General features: G+C 42.6%; 1 protein-coding gene across 1 annotated transcript; it reads right to left on the bottom strand.

The window, feature by feature from the left end:
- Nucleotides 1-1913: 1913 nt before the first annotated feature.
- LOC308142057 (gamma-aminobutyric acid receptor subunit rho-1-like) lies at nucleotides 1914-23333 on the bottom strand (the record flags this gene model as incomplete). The annotated part of the gene is made up of 10 exons (XM_080512356.1): nucleotides 1914-2216; nucleotides 3742-3938; nucleotides 4337-4489; nucleotides 7416-7556; nucleotides 8199-8281; nucleotides 12825-13048; nucleotides 13972-14039; nucleotides 14642-14748; nucleotides 15082-15129; nucleotides 23227-23333. The coding sequence occupies 10 exons, from the start codon at nucleotides 23331-23333 to the stop codon at nucleotides 1914-1916; spliced, it is 1431 nt and encodes a 476-aa protein (XP_080368482.1).
- Between the last annotated feature and the right edge of the window lie 2822 nt (nucleotides 23334-26155).

Raw genomic sequence — 26155 nt, 5'->3', positions numbered from 1 at the left:
GCTGGCGAGTTCATGCTGGAAAGATGGAGCTGCATCTGATCCAGGCTTACAATTTGCTGAGCTCATCTTGGCTGGACCGTTCTGTTACGGAGCAAAGTCAGGGAGCAAACAAAGGAGTCAAACCAAGTTTTTTTTCTTTTTAAGTTGAATTTCTATTAAGATTCTAAAGGTGGCTGGTCTTGAAGATGAGCTGAGGGAACAGAGCGCTTAACTGAAATACGGAGTCCAGGACAGATACTTAGGCCGAGGTGGATTCCAGGAACGAGGGTCAGGAGCCAAACGAGTCTGGGAGGCTGCAGAATCATGTGATTCGTGGGCGGGCAGGCGGGCAGTCAGGTGGAGGTTATGTTGCAGAAAGCAGAGCAGGATCACTGGCTGGCTGGTTCAAATCTGATCGCCGAGTGAGTCAGAGTCTGCAGAAGCTCCAGTCAGAGAGGCGACTCGAGCAGAGCCGGCTGGATCTCAAAACTGAGAGTGGAAGAGAACAGCTTTAGTCAGGAAGAATCGAAAGGCCTCAAAACAAGTGAACACAAAAACTGTTGCAGTGTGACATCTCTGGAGTCAGATGCCCAGTTGGGTGGCGTCGGTCCTCCTCAGGAGAATCAGCATCACCCGGTTGAACCTGGTCACCGGCCAGCCTCTCTTCTTCCCACCTGGACATGATGGCAGAGGAGCGGGAGACAACAACACGCAAGGCGACGGCTGAGGTGCATTCTGGAACAGCAACTCAATTGAAGTTCATATTTCCCAAAACAAACATTTATTCAACGCTTCCCCACATATAACACGTCTTCTTTCATGTCTGAACGTCTGCTCACCCAAGTGCTTTAAACCACCAAGCATAATTTGAATAGAACATTTGTTTCATAAAAGATTTTTTTTTTAAAGCTGAAAAAGACAAAATAAATAAATAAAATAAATAAAAACACTAACATCTAACAGGTCAGTGTGAACCTGGAAGCCTCACAACAGAAACAGAGGAGATGGGCTTCAGTCATATCAAAATCAAGAAAGAGATATATATTAAAAAAAAAAAGTGTTTGGGTTTTACTAAACAGTTGTAATTTTCATGAAGTGAAATAATTAGCTTTTTCATTTTATTTCAATTCTGTCAACTCACAGACAGCAAAATAGCAGATTTAAACAAAGTTCACAGGAAAGTGTAACAAAAAAGTCATACTAACATGCGGCAGAGGAAAAAGAATGGGAAATGCAAATGATTGTCATTTTGTAAGAACAACTTCTACACATTTTGATAACATGACAGACGGTATTTTTTTTTTTTCCCGGAGATACAAACTTTTCACTTTCATAAGTTCAATGAGTTCAGAGGGAAAAAAAAAAAAAACAAGCAGAAAACAGATTAATTCAGCCTGTTCAACAAGAAATAACAAGAAATGTCTTTCTGCTGAATCTGATCCACGACAATATTTAACTGTTAACTGATCTTCAAACACTTGCACATTCTCTGATAACTCAAACTAATACATGAATCAACAATACTCTGGAAAACTATTTTTTTTTTAATCTTTTATAAAGACTCAACAGCTAGAAGTAACCTGTGTGTGTGCGTGTGTGTGTGTGTGTGTGTGTGTGTGTGTGTGTGTGTGTGTGTGTGTGTGTGTGTGTGTGTGTGTGTGTGTGTGTGTGTGTGTACACGATTCAGGACATCTTTCCGTCTCTGCAGTCACGAAGCCTCACAGACCTGAAAGAGCTTTAGAAACACTGTTCTGTCAGTGGCTCTTCAGTTTTAAGTGGCTGGGTCAAGAAGGCAAAGGTCTTCCATATTTCTCCACCGGTCCTCCACCCTTTTCCATCTTTCCTCCATCTTTCTGTGTTTTTGTTTTTTTCCCCCCAGGAGTTTCTGTCTCCACGGCAACGGCCCGGTGTGGGGGGGGGGGGGGGTTCCCGGGTTAGGAGTAGATGGACCAGTAGATGATGTTGAAGAGGATGTACGCTCCTGGAAACACCACCCTGGAGTACTTGTCTATCGCGTGGGTGTCTATCCAGATGTTCACATAACCCCTGGATGGCTTCACCTGCCTCGCCATCTGAGGGTCATTCAGAGCCACCTGGGCTAAAATCCGTTCTTGGCGCCCGCCGTTCTCTGGCATCCCATAATTCCCCGTGGTGTTGACGTCCATGGAGCCGTAGCCGGTGATCTGGGGGTCGATCATCAGCTCGTCGGGGTTTCCGATGCCACACGTGCACGGCAGCTGAGCAGCGAGAAGAAACAGGCAGTAAGGGGAGGAAGAGCAGCACGACTTCACTGAATGTTGATCATTTTTTCCAACAACATTCCGGATGTTTGAGCCGGAAGCGTTCCCCGGGCGACGGCGGCACTGGGGCTACAGATGCTGCAGCAGTTGGCAGAGGAAGAATGGCAACATCTCACATGAGCCGGACTTCCACAAATAAATCTGTGGTCACAGCTGCTGGAAGTGAGCCAAATTTAAAATATGTGTCTGCTTATTGGAAAAGTACATCGTTAACTCATCCCCTGCAAATAACTGAGTGTGTAAAATACGTGTGTGTGAATCAGGCCTGTGTTGCTTTAAACAGAACTGCTAACATGTCTTTTTAACATTTCTTGGAACATTTTTGTTATATAATATAAAGGAGCTGATCAGCTGCGTCATGTTATTAACAAACAATATGGAGAAAGTAATATCTTTGAAGAAAGAATGCATCGAGTCGTACAGTATTGTGTTGGTCGGAAGGTTCTAGGCAAGATAGAATTTCTTAAATCAAGTGAAAAATTACTTGTTTTTGACTAATAAGTCATTTTTGCTTAAAACAAAATTGTCTGCAAAGATTATTACTCTAGTTTTAAGATGATTATTACTTTATTTTCTTATTAGCTCGAATGGTCTTGGCGTTGAGTATTAAAAACTAGTTATAAGTACTGTTAGGCTTAAAACAAGCATTCTTTTTCTCATTTTAAGATGAATAACCAGCAATCAAAGGACTTGAACTGGCATTTCATAAGCCCAATGTTCTTATTTTAAGATTTTAGAATAATAGCACATGAAAATATGACTTGTTTTGAGTCCAAAAATGCTATTTTCAAGATCACGCTGGGTTATATGGGGTTAGTATGATCTTCTTGTTTTTGAAAATCTTGTCAAATAAAATCTTCTTGTACTGTTGGCAGATAATTTTGTTTATTTTAAGTATTCATTTTCTTGTTTTAGTATATTTTTTTCTTATTTTTTCCTGAGGATTTTTTTGCAGTGTGATTAAAACTAATAACTAACACTAATAACACCAAGTATGTAGAAACCAGCTGCCGCTAAGGTCATTACTACTGTTAGATTGAAACGACTACATGAATAGGAACAGTGAGGAACAGATGGTTTGGTTTGTTTACACAAGGATGAATCGGACTCCCAACATTTTATGTTTTGGATCGATGAGTTAGAAAATAAACTGAGCTACAATTCACAAGGACCAACAGTAAAATCTACATGGTCAGACTGGTTTTCAGCCCAGGAGCCACAAATAAACAAAGTATATTTCACTGCAAAGATGTAAAGACTACTTTACAGAGCTGATTTATTAAAATAATGAGTCGTAGTAAGTAGAAGGAAAATAATTTGTGGATTTGAGGCTAATCAGTGAAGGAACTCAGAATAGCGGTGAATTAAACTGACTTTATTTCATGCCCAAATTGTAATTAGCGTTGGAGCCTCCGGAGGTGAGATATGATGAAGCAAAACGACAGAAGAATGAAGTACTGACTCTTTCCCTCAGCTTCCTCTCTTTCCTCTCCTGCACGGTGGAGAGGTAGTTGACCGCTGCGTACTCGATCACCGACAGGAAGACAAAGACGAAGCTGACCCAGAGGTAAATGTCCACGGCCTTGATGTAGGAGACCCGCGGCATGGAGGCGTTGACCCCGGTGATGATGGTGGACATGGTCAGCACTGTGGTGATACCTGCGGGGCGCAAACGCACTCTTTTGTTCTTTCGTCATTGTTTGGTTGGCAAAAGACAAAAAGCCGCTCTGACATTCGTTCTTTTCTGAGCGGAGCCACTTTAACTGTTTCACCGCTGAAGAATCGGGTTTGTTTTGGAGAAAAGCTTCTCGTTTGTTTACCAAAACACTTCAGTGTGTCAAAAGTTACACACCCTTAATGAGAAGAGCGCCGTTGATCTAAAATATTTTATTTCAGTTTGGTAAAACACAAATTTGAGGAAATCCAAGTGCTGGTCGAGCATCAGACAAGCACACCAGTGGAGTTTCTGGCGTCTGCAAGTATAGGGCATTATTAATAAGAGGTGGCCTCGACTTCAGGGTGATTCTCTGAACAGTCCAGAGGCAGTGCTACGTTACCGAGGGGCACTCTGGCGGGGACGGCCCGGCGGTCGATCCAGAAGGACACCCAGGACAGCATGACCATGAGCGTTGCGGGGAAGTAGGTCTGCAGCAGGAAGAAGAAGATGTGCCGCCGCAGAGTGAAGTGGATGTACAGACGATTGTACCAGCCTGGAAAGGAGGAGAGAAATCGTCACGCGCGCGTCACATGTGAGGCGCTGATACGGTGCATCACCGGTTCAAGCAGCTTCCCGAGCTGCTCTGCCGGAGAAAGATAGGAGAGTAAATCCTCTTCACACTTCAGGTTGCTCCGTCTTCTTCCACTGCAGCGAGGAGGGAGAATTAACATGCCAACGGGGTTTTTGCTTTTACCATGTACACACACACGCACGCACGCACGCACGCACGCACGCACGCACACACACACACACACACACACACACACACACACACACACACACACACACACACACACACACACACACACACACACACACACACACACACACACCACAGAAAAACTTGCAGTGGGAAATTCTTGCACCATAGCTCCAAGAACCAAATAAAATAGTTAAACATAGCTAAGAAGTTAAATAATATTAAGGCAGAAAGTTTCACTTTAAAAAAGTTCCCTGAAGGCTGAATGAGAAAGTGAAAGTTATTAGTTTTACTTTGAAAAGTCGAATTTAAGGACCACAGAATTAATTCTGGAGCAAAACCGCAGGTTGCCATGTTGGCTGACCAGGAGCCACCAAACTGCTAAAACTGGAGGAAATACTTGCAGGTAAAATATTAATTTCTCTTCTTTCTCTCTTTCCCTGTTTCTCCTGTATTCTGTGTGTGTGTGTGTGTGTGTGTGTGTGTGTGTGTGTGTGTGCGTGCACAAGCGTTTGTGTGAGTGTGTGCTCGTGTGTGGTGCTCTCTCTCTCTCTCTCTCTCTCTCTCTCTCTCTCTCCCTCATTGGGTGTTACTTTCCCTGTCTGTCGTGTGCGCTTTTGTATACTACAGTATATCATTGTCACTTTGTTCAACAAAACCCAGACTTATGTTAGATATTTATTAATTAATTTATGTTTCTATTATTTTGCTCATCAGCGAAACAGCATTCATGCAAAGCTAAAGGGACGTACGTTATAAAAATAGTCTTTGAATTTAAATATAGTCTCTGTGTGTTGTGTTGGCATTAATTCCATGGTTTGAGCTGAATAAATATCCATTACAAGCTTCAGGCTTCAGGAGGAAAACAATGCAATTAATTACAGAAAATTGTGCACTGAATTTGCACAATTTGGCATATATATATATATATATATAGTTTAATCATCCATATCAGTGGTTTTATAGTTGAGACTCTCCCCCGATAGCATCCGATACGTCCTCAGTCCATACGGCTGTCGGGTTCTCTACATTTTCTTCACGTTTATATCGTATTGTTCTCTGTCTATGTGTCGGCTGCTGCAGTGTAAACGCATTCTTTTTTTAATGGATTAGGTGTTGTCGCCCGAAACATTGTCGTGTAAACAGGGCCTAAAGCAGCTGCAGCTGAAGCCCAAGTGCTTTAAATAATAGACTAATAATAATTACAATAAAACAGTCAGCATGTGGCAGAGATTCGAGGCAGCGCACCTGATTCACGTCGGGTGCTTAATCACCTCTCTGCCCATAAAGGAGGAGCTGCCCAGAGACAGTGCGACAGGCGCAGAACACTGTGTGTGGTGTTTGACTTTAGTTTTCCTTTGATTTAAAAAGTATTAAATAGTACTAGTACTTGTAAAAAAGACAGTAAAACCAATAGTAATGTTACAAAAAAGAGCTATTTGATTAATTCGTAAAGTTGGGTTTCTGGACCACACAAACTCATTATTTTTAAAATCAAAAATCATGAAGTTTAGTGACATTGTTGAGTTCCAAGCAGTACAGATGCTACATAAAGCAAGTTACAGATTGTTACCAAGCCAAATACAAAGAAGGTTCCCAGATCGTACTGGTCGTAATGAATCATGTGAGGAATTAAACTTTAGGACTCCGAAACATAAACACAACCCTGAAAAGTTTTAGCCCGACAGTTACTGGTGTACAATTGTGGAATTGTTGAAACGATGTCCAAACATCAACCTGTTCAAATATAAATGCAAACAAAATATTTTTGAAATATACAGAGGAAGAAATGCATTGCCACCAGGAGGAGAAGTAGGATCAACGTATACGTGCGTGTGTGTGTGAGTGTGTGTTGTAAGTTTGGTCCGTGTTGATATAGTCGTTTGAAATGTGGGAGGTTCTTTTTTGTTGATGATTTGTTCTTTCTATACTAGTGTGGAATGCACTTTTTGTTGCTCTGAGTTTGGGGGTGGGCGCTCATAAGCTTCTTGCTTCAGCCCACTCCTTTTGAGCAGAATGTGTACTGCTCAAATAAACAAATAAATAAATAAAAATGTAAACAATTTTAAAAAGTGTGGCATTTCAAAGTTCCATCGCCATGCCTCTGTGGGTGGAGCCGAGGGTGGCAAGCATCACTGCCACAAAGCGATAAAACGGTGAAATACAGTAAAACAATCAATACGATTGTCAACAATAAAAGCAGGCCCAGAGTCTCAAACATGGTTAAAAGCCAGGGAATGACAATTGGTTCTCAAGATTTGTTTTAAAAGTGAACAGTGAAGGGGATTTTCTTATGGGCGGTGGTTTAGGATCAGAGGTGGAACCAGGTTTAGGATCAGGTTTAGGATCAGGTTTAGGATCAGGTTTAGGATCGGAGGTGGGACCAGGTTTAGGATCAGAAGTGGAACCATGTTTAGGATCAGGTTTAGGATCAGGTTTAGGATTGGAGGTGGAACCAGGTTTAGGATCAGGTTTAGGATCAGGTTTAGGATCAGAAGTGGAACCAGGTTTAGGATCAGGTTTAGGATCAGAAGTGGAACCAGGTTTAGGATCAGGTTTAGGATCAGGTTTAGGATCAGGTTTAGGATCAGAAGTGGAACCAGGTTTAGGATCAGGTTTAGGATCAGGTTTAGGATCAGAAGTGGAACCAGGTTTAGGATCAGGTTTAGGATCGGAGGTGGGACCAGAGCTGTAGAGGACCTGCGGTGGACCACAGTACCTGTACTGCTGTAGAAAGCCAACTTGGTGGTCGTGTGGAACTTCTGAATGAGGAACTGGGAGAGAGATATTCTTTCATCAGTGTTCAGGGACTCGTTGCCTTTCTTCCAGTACAGCATCAGGTCGTCGTCGGTGTACGCATCTAAAGGAAAACACACATAAAACACACACATTTTGGTTCAGTTGAACAAACTGGGTGAGAACAGACGATAAACTTCAAGTGAGAAACAGCAGTGCAGCTGACGTGGCCGTCATTCACCCTGTCATGGCGCTATGTCAAAGAAGAACCTCTGAAACCTGCTTTCACTTGTTTTACTAATCTCCAGTAACATTTTTGACTTTTAGACACTTGACTCTTGTTCCTTTGAACCTTTTTCATTCTTTTCCGTTTCAACGATTAAGTATTTTAGCTCAGCTAATAGTTTGGATCAAATGTACAAAATGCATTGTAATGTCCTAAAAGAGTTTACTAATAGTTGTGAAAACGTCAAGGAGCCACTTCAAGTTCACTGTGGAGCCACAAGTGCTGCAGCCACTCGTGGAGGTTACAAACCTGTCTTACAGCCTCACATAAATACTGCGAGAGATGATGAGACACTTTCATCAAACGTAACAGGCACAGAAACCCACTTTCAAATCGGAAATATTCCTGATTAAGCCTCAGCTCACTGTACATTTTGTGCTCTCGGTGTTTGATCCTCCATCTGACCTCTGACCCTGACCACAAGTCTCAACACATTAAACACCGGACGTGATGAGTGGATGTCTGGCCGTGAGCACTCACAGCTCTCGATCTCCAGCGAGCAGGTCTGCGTGTCCAGAGGGAAGCGGCTCAGGTCCATGTTGCACATGGCGGTGACAGTGACTCTGCAGGAAAACACAGACGATCACAAGATTTCACTTCTGACCCAGCAGCACCAAACGTTAGCATCTCAGAAAACACTTAAATCCACACTGCAGCTTTACGTTTGATAGACAGGTTCTGTTGTTGGAATAAAACCATTTTCATTGTGATGTTCTTCTCTGTTTGTACATGAAAATTAAAAACAGATTCTTCAATAATCTGCCTTCAGGAGTATTTTGCAGTATTTAAAGTTTTTCCTCCTTCAGTCTCCACACAGGGTGTGTTTTGTGGGGTTATAGGTCATCACAGATAAGGTCACTAGGTTATCAGGTCGAGAACTGGGGTGATGACATCATGGAGAAGGTGGTGGGGTTAAAGGTTGAGAGGTGGTAGATAATGACATCACGGAGGGGGGTCGCAGGGTTATCAGGTTGAGAGGTGGAGCGATGACATCATCATTTTCAGCCAACATGCATCTTGTCCATCCACACGTCAAAGACAAGGTGGCAATTTGACATTTCACCACTCTGGAACCCCCAAAAAATTATTTCCAGGCTCCTAAAACACTGTGCCATGTGTATGACCAGACAAAAACAATTGTTACATGAAACATCTTTGCTGGTGGTGCAAACCGGCCTGGTTCCTAAAGACCTGCTCCCCAACGATCCTGAAGACTTGCACCCCAGCAAGGTCCTAAAGCCCTGCGCCATCAGCTCTATGCAGTCCGTGCGTGAGCATGTCTTCAACTTGGGTCTCCAAAGTGTCCCCGCACTGTGGAAGATCTGCTGCATTGTTCCCGTGCCGAAGACCCCGCCTCCCTGTGGATCTCAGGACTACAGACTTATGGATCCGAGGACTCATATCGCCAAGAGCTCTACAGAGTCCCAGGAGAGCCGTCCGTCCTGTGGACATCAGACTTCAGCGTTTGTTGGGTTTTTGTGGTAATTAAAATGTTTTATGCCAATCCCAGTATGGCTGCTGCTCATAGTGCAAGGCCTGAGCTCAAACTCACAACAACAATTAACAGGACAAAAGGACCCCAGACCTTGTCTGTCAGACACTCATCTGTCGCCTCTGTATCACTATGTTTGTTCCTGTGCTTATCATGTCCACGACAAAAAGATGAACCCAGTGTTCACCACCCTGCCAAGAGGAGCCAACATGTTCTCTTCCCAACAATACTGGACTGTGGCCGTGCTCGATTATCTCCAGGTAAACATGAAGAGCAAGCGAGTGCTCAGCAGCATTTTGGGAATTGTTCACCTATTGATCATACTGCTCTTAGCTGGAGATGTTGAAACAAGTCCCAGGTCTGTATCCTGGAACTTGAAGGATGCGAAAATTGCTGCAAGTAAAACTGGGTGTATTACAACCTCTGGTCACTGGGATCCAAGCACAAAAACTATCTGGTGTCCCATCTCAGCCAGCTCACCAACACCAAGGACAAGCTGGATCACGAACACGTCACTAACATGGCGTACAACCGATGCAACCCGGGCCTCATGGCCGGCAAGTTGGACTACAGCGATGGAGGACTGGTGCACAACAGCAGCTCACCAGACTACGTCAGCTGAGTGAACATCAACAGTGAAGGAATATAGAAGTTAAACATTTGTTTTCTGTGAGACAACTGAACATATTGTATTCAGTTATCTTTCTACACAGCTGGGATTTCTCCCACTGCTAAGTTGGGAAAAACACAGCTATGAATTCATGTTCAGGGACATTCCAAGCTGGTTGGCGATGTCGCCTCAGCGCTCCACTTTACAAAAACATGGTGAAGGTAAAATTGGATCAACAGATAAGAGGTCAGAGGTCATTTTGTCCCACGGAGCGTCAAGCTCTGAGGAGAACCAGTTTGAAGCAGTTTTGGAGACAAAGGAATAGCAACGTCACCATAGCAACGCATACATCACGAGGAACTAGAGTAGACCCAGCCTGTATCTTTGGGTCTGCAAGGAAGAACGGTTCCGAGCTCGTATTATGCAATCTCTGATATATGGAATTTTGTAGCATTATGTAATCTGATATGGATTTTTGTAATCTCTTGTTTGTGTGATTATTAAATTCACTATTGAGGAAATTAACTCTGTTTCGGCCTCTCCCGGATCAAACGAACACGCAGGAATTCAGGGGAACACAGGTACGAATTCCAACAACAGCCACATGAAACCAGACCTCCGCCACCTGTGCTCCAACCACAAAAACATGTAAAAGAAATCAAGTGTTTTAAAAAACACAGAAGCACAAATTTGTTCACTACTCTGAATCAGGCTCGAACTGTCTGGGACACTTGTGTCAAACCAAAGGGACTTTAATGAGGACACTTAAATATTAGACGTCTTTGTAATAAACGAGAACAACTTGAGCATCTTCTGAGTGATTTAATGAGGATATCTTCGGCCTCTCAGAGACATGGCTGAAGCCATTTTCTGCTGAAGCACTGGTAAAAATATCTGATTACCAGATATTTAGAAAGGATATAGAGAAAGAGGTATTATTTTATGTGAAAACATCTTTAACATGCAGAAAATTGGAACTACCAGCGGCGACTGAATTTGACTGTGTTCCTATTGAAATTAAGCAATCCAATGAAATGTCTTTTATTTTGATTTGTATATATTCACCCCCAACTGCAAAGATAGAATGTTATGATGAATTTAAGGCAACGTTAAACTAATTTCGCCTTCATAGAGAGATAATTATTTTAGGTGATTTTACTGTAAACTTGGATGATAAACAAGGCAGGAAAAGGCTGAAACAAGTCACAGAAAACTTCAATCGAGAACAGTTAATAGAGAACCCAACCCGAGTGACTAATAAATCTCAAACTAAAACTGACCTCTTTTATTCACTAATAAGCCTGGGAAAATTACAAAACCATAATTTCCTGACTGGCATTTCAGATCACAATTGCAATATTCTTATCCAGAAAACTCACCAGTCAAAGATTTTGCAGCTCGTCCAAAGACGTCTCCTTTCATGTTGATGTAATACCGAACAACCAATTACAAAATCTCAAAGAGGAAGTAAACAAAATTGATTGGGGGGAAATAACTTCAATGAGCTCCATAGATGCTTGCTGTGTGATGCTCCTTCCACAATAAAAAAAATATTGACAATCTATTTGTAAAAGATCCATTAATGGGAGCTGTTTCTCTAAACAATTACTTCATAAACGGTGTGCTTGCCATGACAAAGATGTTTACTCCTTCATGTACAGAACCCTGCTTGATTAACCATGAACAACCCGTTTTTTAATTGGAAAGAATAACAGAAGACGAAGTGTCAAAGATCATATGGTCAATTCAATGTTTCAAAGCCAAAGATGCTTATGGTATTGATTCAGATTTGGTTAAAACCCACTCTAATGCGTTAATACAACCCATCACTCACATGGTCAATTTGTCAATTTGACAAAAATCAGTTCCATTAGCCTGGAAAGTTGCTACTGCCACTCCCATTTTCAAATCTGATTCTAGAACTCTGGAAACCAACTCCAGGCCAATCAGCGTCCTCCCAATCATATCAAAGGTCACTGAAAAGTGGGTTGGACATCAGTCGATTGAACACTTGGACAAAGGCTTCACTCCAATGCAGTTTGGATTCCGTGCGCACCATTCAAACTGTTTGTTTGCTGAAAAAGTGAAGTGTCTTTTGGATAAGAAGCCATATGTAGGAGCAGTCTTCCTGGACTTTAAAAAGGCATTTGATACTGAAGAAACATCCACAGGTTGGAACAAACCCGCTCACTTTCACTGAAGCACCTTGGCTCTGTCAACTAGTTTAACTAGCTCGCTAACCTGCCAGTAACCTGCCAATACCAGTACTGGTGCTCATGGTAGGAAGACATTCTCAATAGGTTCAGAGGATCTCATGTTTTAGGGATTAATTGGGGCGACACGCACTATGACTTCTTTTTTTCAGTCTGCTCATTGACTCAGTAGCGGGTCCAGCGGGTTGTTCAGTCCAGTTCACCCCCAGTCTCTAGGTTCCTGTGTTTCCTGACCTGTCTGTCCCTGTCCCGGGTGTCTCGTTGGCACGGGTGCCTTCCATTTCCGAGTCCACGCCTAATAGAAGTTTATGAAGGAATCTACTTCTAAATTTCTATATGCTCCGCCTCTTCTTCTGTGTTTTTGGTGTATTTGGGGAGTCACAGCACCCCTAAAGGTCTGACATGTGTATTACATAAGAAGCCTCGTGTTGAGCCGTGTTCATAGTGACGTGTTGATAGTAACTTTTGTTTTTGAGAACCCCAGAGAGAAAAAAGATTGTTTTGGCTCGTGTGGATGTCCCCTCGGCCAATCACAGACCACTAAAAAGTTACTTGCATTCTAACTTAGTTACTTTTCAAAGGAGTAACTCATAATCAGTATTGAGATTACTATTTCAAGGTAACTGTGGCAACACTGTATATATTTATATTTGTAATATACAGTATATTCGTTTTTTTTTACTTCTGTTCTTGGAGCTATGTTGCACGTATTTCTATTCTATTCTATTTTATTCTATTCTTTTCTATTTTATTCTATTCTTTTCTATTCTATGATGTGTGTGAGTGTTCACCTGAGGCTGTACAGCACGTTTCCATCCGGATAGACCCTCAGCATGACATTGTCTGTGGTGGTGTCGTGGATGAAGGAGCGCTTCGAGTGCACAAAGAACATGTCGGGAACCCAGATCTTCTTCACCAGTCGGCTGTCGAAGGTCATGCTCTGGTTGTTGGTGCTCTGGAACGACAGCCTCTCGTCCTTCCAGTAGTGTCGCAGGTACAGGGTCATGGTGAAGTCCTACCAGGGAAACACCATGAGGACACAAAACAGCTTCGTCTTATTGCCTATGCAGTAGAAGGAGCAGTAGAAGGAGCAGTCGCACGCTGTGAGGAGGAATTACTGAAACATGTGGAAGGCTGCAGAAATCACGAGTCATTTAACTTTAAACAACAGCAAAATGAAGAGAAATACTTTTCTCTGAGAGGATCTCGCATCCTTCTGCAATAAAGAGAAGACACGTTCAGGTAATTCGCTGCATTCTTCTGCAGAAATCACTGGAAAATAATCTTTGATTATTAAAGTCACCATCTGTGTCTTGTTTGTCTTGTGGAATCATTCATTTTTAGACATTTACCCAATTCAGGCAACTCATGTTCTGCCTCAGTATTTTCACATTTCACATTTCACTTTATATCCCTCGAAGTCTGTTTGGAGGCCAAATTACAGTCGATTGACTGTTTAGATTTTAGTGAAAACTTTTGTCACTGAGTGTTGAAGGGGTAGGAGTTAATAAGTTCTTTTATACTTCTTCCTCCTCCTTTTCATCTTACAAATGTGGATCAAATGGGATGTGTTGTTTGTTTGATGTTTTTGTTTTTGGTTGTTTTTTCCCCCAATTTAAATTTAAATGTTTCTCTTCTCCTTTCTTTCTTTTTATTTATATTTGTATGTTCCAAATAAAGTTGCATTCCTTCATTCAAAGCTGGATGAGGCAGCTTTCATCAGGTTGTTGTTGACTTGAACAGCTGAAGAGCCAGAGAAGAATAAGTTGTAATTATCCCTAAGCTCACGTCTTCAGTCCATGACGTTTTTCAGTGACTTTGCAGCCGTCGGTTCAACATGACATCGATTTCTCTTTGTTGCACTTTTAATTTATTTGCTCTAGTTTCGTCTGTCCGTCCAAAATGAAGATACTTCGGATGCTGCCGACTGAAACTCACCATGTCCACCTCAGAAATGGTGTCCAGACTTTCCACCTGAACGTCGACTCCAACGGGAATCGGTGGCCCTGAAATACGAACACATGGACCTCAGCGTTGTGTTTGGCTGCGGGTTGATTTGAACCTTTTTCACCGTGGAAGCCCAAAAAACCCCCCCCAGATAAACATAAAGCCACATCGTGTGCCTCCGCTGTCACAGCCAGCTCTGATTCTTCTCCTGACCTATTTTAGCCCTTCTGCTCTCCATCATCATCCTCCAACAATACACAAACGCAATCAGGTCACGGTAATGGATGAAAGTTGATGCAGTGGTGGATGAAATCCAGCTCTTCAGCTGAGATGCAGCTGAAACAGTCAACGGATTCCGTACAGGGTCACTTGCTGTGTTTGTCCGCAGCAGATTGTCGTGTGATTAAAACCAGCACGTGTCTCAAAGCACAAACCCTAATGGCTGCTTTTTTTTAATCCTTTTTCCTTTTTTTTTTCTTTTCCTCCCTTTTTTTTTTTTTTAAACAGCTCTTATGTTTATGTTCATGGTTCTTTGTGTCAATACAGAGACAGAGAGAGACACAATTACAGCCAACTACAAAATCTTGGTCACCACTCATGCATTAACGGCAGAAACCTGCTCGGCTCGGATACGTCTTGAATCGCACACAAAGCTCCTTACCTCCGAACGCCGGCCTCATGGTGAAGTCGTGGTCGTCTATTCTCAGGAGCTGCTCAGACTTTGTCATGGGAGATTTTGTCATGTCGGGACTCCGCTTGAAAATCGGGCTGTGAAATAACAACGGGCAGCAGAAAAACACCATGAGTCGAAGGAATAAGCCTGCTATAATCACGATAACACGTTTTGTTTTGTCCGAATTCGGAATTTAATCTCGCTTAGAACAACAAATCTCATTTGAGGCAGAAGTTTGGGAAGCAAAGTGGAAAATGCAGCGATTAATCATAACTTTATTTTCTGAAGTTGGAATATGAAATGTCAAAATTAAGAAAAACAATTGTCTGACTGCTCGGTCAAAATTTAAAAAATGGAAATTCAAGTAAAGCGTGGAAATTAAAATGTAAAAGAGATATTTTCAGCTCATTGAGAGTGAGAAAACTTGCCTCCCAGTTTTGTGAGCTCCTCCTTCTATCCGGGCGTCTCGTCGCATCCTGTTCAAAACAAGTTGAAAATATATATTTTATCTTTTAAATAATCTGATTTCAGTGTTTCAACATATTGCTTTTTGTGGATAAGCCCATATTTACTAATGATTTGGGATGTACTACTGATGTCCAACTGTAGGCGACGTCTTAATACTCACCGTTTCTCATTAATTCATCTTTTGCATCTGAAGAGCCTGAAAACGTATCTTGCTGCAGCGCTATCAGTTCCCTCATTACATCTGTGGCAGCTTCTCTCATCAAACTTGATTTTAATCATGATTAATTAAGGGATTCAGGTTTGATCACTGCATATATTAATATTTATTATTACTTATTGACTTTATTCTGTCGGATTGATATTTTAGCTCTTACGCTATTTGTTCTGTGTTTTTCTCTGTGTGAAGCTACGCTACAAGAAATTCCCTCTGGGATTTATAAAGTATTCTATTCTCTATATGGATATAATATATTATTTTATATAGTCTTTTGTGACTCTGAAATAATTGAAGCATTTTTCAGGAGAAGACTGAAGCAGAATTGATTGGAAGAATATTTCTTAATTAAAAAAAAAAAAGAAAGAAATCTGCAGTTTAGATATCCATTGTTTGACAGCCACAGTAAGTTGAGCGTGTGCGCGGCGCGTAATGCATCTGGTTACGTCACGTTCGATCCACAAATCACACAAAGGGCAAAAGAGCTTTTCCACGTTGCATTTCAGAGCAGGCGGGTCACTCCTCGTGTCACTTTTCAAGAGAGCTGCTCCCTTTACACTTGTCTTTTTAATTTTTTTAATTTAAAAATTTTTGCCAGGCCACGAGCACAGAGAGGAAACAGAACGATGAATACTAAAAAAAAACAACCTAAACTGGATTAATAGCAGCGCATGCAGTGAGAGACACTTAAATCCCTGTGACGACCACATACATGCATTAAGGAAACGCACAAGATGAAAGCGGTGCACGAAACAATGATTTCAAAGAGGAGAAGCCATCGTGTGCAGGCCAAAAGGTTTGAGTGCTGTGACTCGTCTGGACTCCCAGCAGCTGGTTCCTAATCCTCTTGGCAGAAATGCCCCTCCAATCCGCTGCGTGCCTCCGACCACGCTGCAGACAAACCGTCTGCACACCGCTTTACTCTTGTTCCCTGTAGCCGGCCGCCGCTCTGCATGCACACACCGCCGCAGGAGCTGCATCAAGGTCAACGGGCCACGTTTCTACAGAGGTCACCCTCGGTACTGCAGCTGACGGCGACGCGAGGCCCACAAACGCCGGCAAGGCGTGTGCTCGGAACACCCAAACGCTCCTGACCTGACGTGCACCGGTGGATGTGAAGCGTACGAACCAACACTCCTCTCATCTTTTGTTATACAAGTAGGGAAAAAAATCACATTACCAGATATATGTCGTGAAAAACCTGGTCGCGTTAACATTTCTAAACACAAATAAATACACTTTATATCAGTGTCATGACACTTTTATTAAACCTCCTGATAGAAAATACAGTCAAATACGAAAACTGTACTTCGTCATTGACTTTGTTTAATGCAGAAATCTGCTAAAAGGTGTAAAATTGGATCTGTAGCTCTGTCTATGAATCCTGCCGTCACCAACACGCAGGTTTTACGCAAACACTGCCTCAATACTTTACTGGTTGAAATGAGGTTATAAGGAAGCTCATTCAAATACAATCTGTTGAAAAATCACAGATTTCTTCACCGTTTATATCTTCACAATGTTTCTCAATGCAATAAAGGTCTGTAACAGCTGCACTCCTGTTGTCTCCTCCTATGAGACTTGCTGCTCCTCAGTAACCTGTCTTCTCAACACTGAAAACTCTGGTGAACATGCTTTTACTGAAAACACGCTTTGTCTGTTGGATTCTGGTCCTGTCATTGGCTCACTGCTGTGAAATCTGAAATCCGCTCTCTTGTCCAATAAAGAGTTAAAAATGCGTGAGCAGGCCATCTCCTGCTGTCCCCGGGACTCAGCGTGTCCCCGGGAAACGCTCGTGTCCAAACTAAATCACAGAAAACGTTCTTTGGGAACACGTTCCCAGGTCGCCTGCAGAGCAGCACAAGTCCTCTGGTGGAGTTTTGGCCCTGGGCCTGTGTTTGGCTGCCCGCTGAAACACGCTGAAATACACTGCAATAGATGTGGGGGGAATTTGTAACGTGAACCTGACATGTTGATATTGACAAAACCTGTGGACACCATAAAGAGTGTGGAAGCTGTGTCACTCATTGATCATCTGAAGAGAGTCTGATTTGTTTCAGCTTTCTTCTGCCTCCAGCTGCTGTTTGGCTGAAAGGGGCTTTGGTTGTCGTGTTCAGCCATTAAACATGTCGTTCTCTTTGAAATTATGCATTTCTTTGAAGTAAAATACAGAGAAACCTTAGCGAGTCCAATTTGTTGGCCTGAGCGGGGAGTTAAGTAAACAAATTCCACATTCTGTTTTCAGGCAAAGCGTGATTCATGTCTCCATATTGAAATGTCCCCAGAATCATCATGCAGCCACTTCAAATGATCGTTTCAGACTCACAGGGACTTTGTCCTCTGATGTTTTCTCATGTGGGACTTTGCTGTCCGACACAATTCCTCCCTCTTGCCTCAGCTACTCTCCTCAAGGCAGTAGGAAAATAATAGTGTGAAAAGTCCCACGCCAGCAGCGTGAAGTTAACACACTGTGAGGAGGAAGAGGAGGAGAGATGAGGAGGAAGAGGAGGAGAAGGAGAGATGAGGAGGAGGAGGAGAAGGAGAGATGAGAAGGAAGAGGGTGAGGAGAGATGAGGAGGAAGAGGAGAATGAGAGATGAGGAGGAAGAGGGTGAGGAGAGATGAGGAGGCAGAGGGTGAGGAGAGATGAGGAGGCAGAGGGTGAGGAGAGATGAGGAGGAGGAGGAGAAGGAGAGATGAGGAGGAAGAGGGTGAGGAGAGTTGAGGAGGAAGAGGAGAAGGAGAGATGAGGATGAAGAGGGTGAGGAGAGATGAGGAGGCAGAGGGTGAGGAGAGATGAGGAGGAGGAGAAGGAGGAGAGACAAGGAGAGATGAGGAAGAGGAGGAGAGATGAGGATGGGGAGGAAGATGAGGAGGATAGGGAAAAGGAGGGATGGGGAGGAGGAGGAGAGATGATGAAGAGGAGAAGAGATGAGGATGAGGATAAGGAAGATGAGGAGGATAGGAACGAGGAGAGACGAGGATGAGGAGGAAGATGAGGAGGATAGGGACGAGGAGAGACGAGGATGAGGAGGAAGATGAGGAGGATAGGGACGAGGAGAGACGAGGATGAGGAGGATAGGGACGAGGAGAGACGACGATGAGGAGGAAGATGAGGATAGGGAAGAGGAGAGACAAGGATGAGGAGGAAGATGAGGATAGGGAAGAGGAGAAACGAGGAGGAGGAGGAGGAGGAGGAGGGACGAGGAAGAGGAGGAGGGACGAGGAGGAGGATAAGGAAGATGAGGAGGATAGGGATGAGGAGAGACGAGGATGAGGAGGAAGATGAGGATAGGGAAGAGGAGAGACGAGGAGGATTGAAACAGGGAGGAAGCATTTAGCTTCTGCATGAGTCAGAAACTTTCCCGCTTCTTGAAGAGGGAAGAGAGATTTACATTTGTTTTGTATTCACACACTGTGGATGTCAGGACAGAGGAGGAGGAAGAGGAGGAGGAAGAAGAGGAGGAGGAGGAGGAGGAAGACGAGGAGGAAGAGGAGGAGGAAGACGAGGAGGAAGAGGAGGAGAGAGAAGAACGATGTGGATCGACTCCAAACGAGTCCAAAACTCCACAAACAGTGAGGCACATGGTTGGACTCTGCTGCAGCTCAGGGCTCCTCACTTCCTGTCGAACCATCCTGCTCCGTGTAGCTCCTGGCCATTCCATGTTCGTTTTGATGTCGGAAAACGAAAAACCAGAAACCATCGATTCTCGTTTTTCGATTCGATATTGGAAAATGAAATTGAAATAGAAAATTTTTTTGTTTTAAAATTGAAAATTAAAAAACGGAAATCTGGTCATTTCCCGTTTCCCGATACGAGTTTCCGAAACAAAAATCGGGAAATAAAATACGACTGTAATTCTTTATTTCAAGTTTGATTTGCCGGAAAACCGGAAGTCGAGCCTCTTCTTCTTCTGTTCTCCTGATGCTGCTTCACTGTCCATACGCATCTATTTTACCAGTATTTCCTCCAGCTTTAGCAGTTTGGTGGCTTCTGGTCAGCCAACATGGCAACCTGCTGTTTTGCTGCAGAATTACTACCAGCGGTTGAAACAATTCGGCTTTTCAAAGTAAAGCTATTGACTTTCACTTTCTCAATCAGTCGTCAGGGAAATTTTAAAGTAAAACTTTCTACCTTAATATAATTCCACTGGGTACTATGAGATGCCGTACATACAAATAATTAAAAAAAAATGGAAGTTAAACAAAACTACATTAATTACGTTAAATTGTTTTAACGAATTAAACTATTCAAATCAATTAACTAAATTACCACGTTATTTTTGACGGCGATAAAAATGTCTTTGGACGGTTGTGCCAATGAAATAATGGACATGAACCCCAACGGCATGACAGTGAAATCAGAGGGTTTCTAGAAAGAAATTGAGAAGATGGATCTCCAGCTACATGACGGACCGTCACCTCCAATCACCTCCCGTCACCTCCCACCACCTCCAATCACCTCCCATCACCTCCTATCACCTCCAATCACCTCCCATCACCTCCAATCACCTCCCATCACCTCCCACCACCTCCAATCACCTCCCATCACCTCCCATCACCTCCCATCACCTCCAATCACCTCCCATCACCTCCTATCACCTCCAATCACCTCCCATCACCTCCAATCACCTCCAATCACCTCCAATCACCTCCCATCACCTCCAATCACCTCCCATCACCTCCAATCACCTCCCATCACCTCCAATCACCTCCAATCACCTCCCATCACCTCCCATCACCTCCAATCACCTCCCATCACCTCCCATCACCTCCTATCACCTCCAATCACCTCCAATCACCTCCCATCACCTCCCATAACCTCCTATCACCTCCAATCACCTCCCATCACCTCCAATCACCTCCCATCACCTCCAATCACCTCCCATCACCTCCCATCACCTCCCATCACCTCCTATCACCTCCAATCACCTCCAATCACCTCCAATCACCTCCCATCACCTCCCATAACCTCCTATCACCTCCAATCACCTCCCATCACCTCCAATCACCTCCCATCACCTCCAATCACCTCCCATCACCTCCCATCACCTCCCATCACCTCCAATCACCTCCCATCACCTCCAAGCTGAGGAGCAGCGTGGTCCCATTCATTTATGATGTAACAGTACATGTTATCTTTCCATTGATTTAACCGCAGTCTCACAGCGCCCCCTACCCTCAGAACCTCCTCTGCCTCAGCAGTGAATGAAAAAGCAAAGGAAAAGGTGATTTTAAAACATGTGATATTAACAAAATATTCATTCTTAATGAAAGAATTTGTTCTTTCATGAAAGTTGGAAATCTATATTTTATTTAAATCTTTTTTTTTTCAGTTTTGCGGCACAATATTAAGACAAGGTTTGTTCATGAATTAAATTAATCAAAAGCAACATATTCAACCAACACCTGGGGTATGAAATAATAATATTCCCTGCTATTTCAAATAACAACAGCAGTAAGATTTTATTTGGTAATTTATTTTGTTTCATTTCAAACACAAATAAAAAGAAAAAAAAACCTACATTGCAGTAGAAAAGCTAACGTGTGTGAAAAGTAGTGCGTGTGCTTCGTAAATCCTAGCCCCTCTTGAGTTAATCTATTTGCACCGTATGTATTTTTTATTTATTTGTTTTTTATATAAACTGCAGCAGCCAGATAAACGTCTGACTGGTGGGCAGGTTCGAAGCTCACAGACAGCCTCAAGGGGTCAGTGGCACAACGTGCCATTGTTTACTCTCTAATCAAACGAAGAAGAGACCCGACTTCCGGTTTTCCTGCAAATCAAACTTGAAATCAAGAATTACGGCCGTATTTCATTTCCCGATTTTTATTTCAGAAACGCATAGCGGGAAACGACCCGATTTCCGTTTTTTTCCGATTTTCAATTTTTAAAACGAAAAACAGGAGATGGCTCATCTCCCGTTTTTCAGACGGGACTGTTCTTTTCCAAATAAAAAAAAAAAAAAAAAAAACGAGAATCAGATGGTTTCCGGTTTTTCATTTTCCGACATCAAAACGAAAATGGAATGGCCGGGAGCTAAACGAACCCGCCACCACTGCACTTCTCACATGTTCAATCAGGACGTGTGACGGAAGATGTTTAAAACGAAGCGTTGCTATTTCAATACGTCAAACACGAGTCGGAGCTGATTGCCGTTGGACGGTGCCTCTGATCTATAAATAGCTGTTGTAGCATGACAGCGGTGGTGTGTCTAGGCAGAGGGATTACGATTTGACAGGGTTTATTGAATATATTAATGCAGTGCTGATAGCATTATGGATTGTGTTCTGTGTTCTTGGAGGAATCTTATCTTCATCAGAGATTATGAAATGGGACACTGCTGATGTTCCTCTGTGAGCATCAAGTAATTCTCAAATATAAAATGAATCAAGCTATTTATGAGAACTTTTGCTCAGACGTTCTTTTCTATTCCTGAGTATCGAAGCTGAGATGTTTTGTTTGCTCCCAAACTGAACGAGCCTTGTATTCAAAACACTTGATCAAGGATGTTAATACATTTTCAAATAAATCATCATATATTGCAAAAGAATACAAGTTCTACCATGCATGTTGTTGTTATCGGACCACACATCACTCAAGTAGAAAATTATGGTTTTAGTCATTCTGCTGTGTGTATTTACCGATAATCATTTTATTTAGGTCAAAATGGCAAAGTATGCAGAGTCCAGAACATTTCATGTGGACATTACTTAGGTGTACTTTTCTTCACAACTGTTTTTTATTCAGTGAAATTAAAAAAAGTAACTCACTGATGAAATCTGAAAGTATTTTTTAGTCATCTTCGTCGTCTCTTTCTTTCTGCATTTCTTCCTGTTTGTGTCAAACTCACGACTCTGACAGTCACGTAAATACTGTGAGCAATAAGATGGCTGCTGCTGCACTTTGTCCTCTCGTCAATCGCCTTTTCCTTTGTGTTCACCTGATCGACTCATGAAAACCAAGAAGAGACAAAACGTTTCTAACTACTGCAGGTTGTACAAAAATGAGGCCAACGCCTCAGTACTTCTTCAGCATGAAGGTGGGTATCTTTGTAAAGGTTATATCAACAATTTGACAGAATGGAGCTGGACCTTCGACAGAAATCTAGTGAGAAACATCCGGTTTGGAAAGTTGAAATTGGCTGTCTGCTATTTCTATCAATGACCTATAATGGGTAAAATATGACAAATGATACCAAAGTCCTTAAAAGAACTCTTTAGAAATGATTCTTACAATCTCATAGATTCCAAAATATACATTTATTTGAGGTACTGTTTTTTTTTTTTTAATGCGTATTGGTGTGGAAGCATCATGTTGTCCAGGATAAGTATGTCAGATGGCAAACAAACACGGACAATCCTTTCTATTTAAATCACTTCCGATGTTGAAGGCAGTTCAATCCACAGTATGCAGGACGATTTAATGTATCCAGATCTGGTCCAGCGCCCACTGAAACATCTCATCCAATGGACGCATTAACAAGGCAGCAATTAGCCTAAATAATCACCTGAAAATGACATTGACTACGACAGCTGCCGGACGGGAAACGCTCGCTGGGCTGCGGCGCTTGTGGGCCAAGAGAACAGAGCTTCATCAATAGATGTGGGGATTTAGGTCTCCCTCACCCTCCACATCCAATCTGCTGTCTGAATAAGTGTGTTTCAGAGGGGGAGGGGGGGGGGGCAGAGGTGACACAGGAAACACGGGACTAGACTGTGAATGCCCAATAAAAAAAACCCCACATTTACCACAATATCTTAGAAGCATTGTGTAAGGAGCAACTTTTTTTTTTTTTTTTTTTAATCGAGCTTGTGGTCAGAGTTTAACAATGGAACAAAACCCAACCACAACATAGGAACTCCAGTTGGTATTGAAGCGCAGATCTCACCTGGTCTGTTTGTAGGGTTCCAGCTTGTGACCTCTGGGCTGGACCATCATTCCAGCAGCACCCAGCAGCCAAACCCAGAGGAGGAGAAGCAGTGCATCCACCTGCATGGTTCACATTCCCCAGAGGACGGACCTCTGCTGTCAGTCAGAATCTGCTCTACCTTCCCCACACATCCCGTTCTCCGGCGCAGAGCCGACAATAGCAGGAAAACAGCAGCAGCGGCGGCGGCGGCGCTGACTATTCTATGGCCTGAGTGCAAAACATCCTACGGTGCTTAATCTCCACAGTGGGAAAAGCAATTTTGACTAAACCCATAAATCCTTGAGCGTCAGATGGTCCAGATTTGATCCCTGCAAGCAGCGGATGTGCCTGCCTCTCTCTCTGCTCCTCTCTGATACTCTGCTCTCTGCTGTGCTCTACTCCACTTTGCACCGCCCAGAAACACCAATTCTCATGATGCAGCATGCTCACTTTGTAAGGTCACCCGCTTTAGAGGCTGCAGCTCGCAGAGGCGGAGGAGAGCTGCTTGTGCCGCTCTGAGATTCAGCTCTGCTCTTGTTGACACGCTCCCGTCAGCCCGGCGAGGGGGCGATGTTGCTGCTGCGGCTGGATGATTAGTCTCAGGCAATTCACAGCTTCGGGAATATTTTGGCAATGCTTCTGAAAATCATTGCACAGGTAGCTGTGTCTCTGGATGGAGCAGGAACCAGGCTCACACAGTAAACGGGCACATCTTTACTGTCCGTCATGCTTTTATTTCATTTCAAGGCTGTTCCAGTATCCTTTAGGACCATTTAGGATTCAATATTGTGCAATATTGTCTTTGCATAAACCTGCACCAAACCTCATGTCAGGAGACGTGTTGTTAGTGTGAGAGCGTGTGAGAGAGTGTGTTACAATGTGAGAGAGTGTGTTACAATGTGAGAGAGTGTGCAGGGTGCATACAAGGGGGGGGGGTCTCTAAAATATTGGTAAAATAAGTCTTAAACGTCACTTTAAAGGGGCCATATCATGCAAAATTGACTTTCTAATGGTTTCCCTACAGTAATAATCGTCCCCATACCTAGAAATGTCCCTCCAGAAGTGAAGAGAATCTGCCTTCTCGTTCTCTGGCTTGTTTCATTTTATCTCAAGCGTGCACTCCAACAAGCGAATCGGACAGCAAACCCTCTGTACCGTCACCAAAGTTGTTCGCCAACCCCAATCCTAATAGACCCTCCCTTTGACCCACCCACAAGCAGCATGCTCATGTGCAGGAAGATACAAGCAAAACACTCCAGAAGCACCATTATTAATTGTATCAACGAGCAGAGGAGTGGATTTTTACTGCCTTCTTCTGAGTCTGTGACGACCCAGTGGACTGTTTTTATTTTTAATGGGAATCTACAACAAGACTTTCCAAAGTGTTATATGTCGCTCCCGGTACTTCAAGAGAAGAGTTTTCAGAACATCGTCCTGAACGACACTGGGTTAACTGATAAACTTCTAATAAAGCAAATGTGGCAACTGTAAATAAAATATTCTGATTTATATGCCTTTATATTACTTTTTGAAGCACCAGGCTGGTTAGTTTGCAACAGCTGATCCCATGTTTTGTTTTGTTTATTGTGAGGTATTGTTTATTGTGAGGCATTGTTTATTGTGAGGGATTGTTCATGTCTACAAAGTTGTGCTGAAAGACTGTAGGTCAAATGTAGGCTCTGCAGACTCTGAGGTGTGTGTATGGGCTTGATAATTGTGAGCTGGTCTTTTTATTTATTTCTATGATTAAATGGAGGTTCAGGATATTCTCCTGTCTGCTACTAATTATGATCATTAGTAGAGGATCATTAAATGATCAGATCACAGTGTGGCATGCACATAGTTAGATAAGGTCAGAGTCACTCAGGCTGATCTGAATAGTCATTTATATGCTGTTAAAACAGCACATTTCTTTGTAAAGAAAATATTCAGTGCAGCTGATTAAGCGCTGACGCTAAGGGACCGTCAGCAAGTTTCCCCATCGTGAAGAATTTCTCTGTCAAAAAATGATTTCTTCCAAATAATAAAGTCTGATGTCAAGTAAACAACTCCACGATGGATGACGCTCCACTTCTGGCTATACTACAATATCTGGATTCAAAAAATTTCCTTTTACATAATCTTGTGGAATTTATATTGTTGGATATTGGAATATAATGTCAGTAACTTTTGATCTATTTGTTGTGGTGTCACCAAGATCACATCACAAATCAAGGACTACCGTATATTTATACTACACCAATTAGATTTGGAAAATTAACTGTAATTGAATTTTGGGAAATTTGTATTTCAAATTTTACAATTATATTGTCAATAACTTTTGATCCATCAGTAGTAGTGTCACCACAATCACAACACATATCAAGGATCACTATATGGTGACACTACAGCAGGTAGACTTCAAAGAGAAGCTTGTTTTGAAATGTAGTGATGTGTTATTACAAAATGTATGACTATAACTTCAATAACTTTTGTTCTATTGGTTGCAGAGTCACCAAATTGACATCACATATCAATGTAAACCTTACTTGTGTTCACCATTGCCTTCCGGTGTCTCAGAGTGACACATTTCCACACAACGTGAAACCACAACCTTTTACATTCAGCTTTTATTGTAACGCAAGATTAATTATTGGAATGGTAGTTTTCTAATAAAGAAAAAAAGAAAAAGCATTTTTGATGGGGCGAGCACACTTGATTGCATGCCACTGAAATTCAACATATCCCGGCATACAACTTTAACCAATCCCTGAAACTTTTCACTTTTGACAATTTTGACAAATGATTGTGAGACTGTGGCTGTGATGGAGGAAAAGTTTTTCTTTTTCTGCATTTACATTGACCTGTTGTCGCATTTAGCAACAGTCATTATGGCTGAAGTTAAAGAAAACCATCTAAGTGTCTTACA

This window comes from Blennius ocellaris (assembly GCF_963422515.1).
Source record: "Blennius ocellaris genome assembly, chromosome: 17".
In the NCBI taxonomy this organism is placed as follows: domain Eukaryota; kingdom Metazoa; phylum Chordata; class Actinopteri; order Blenniiformes; family Blenniidae; genus Blennius; species Blennius ocellaris.
This window is presented reverse-complemented; position numbering and strand designations above follow the sequence as displayed.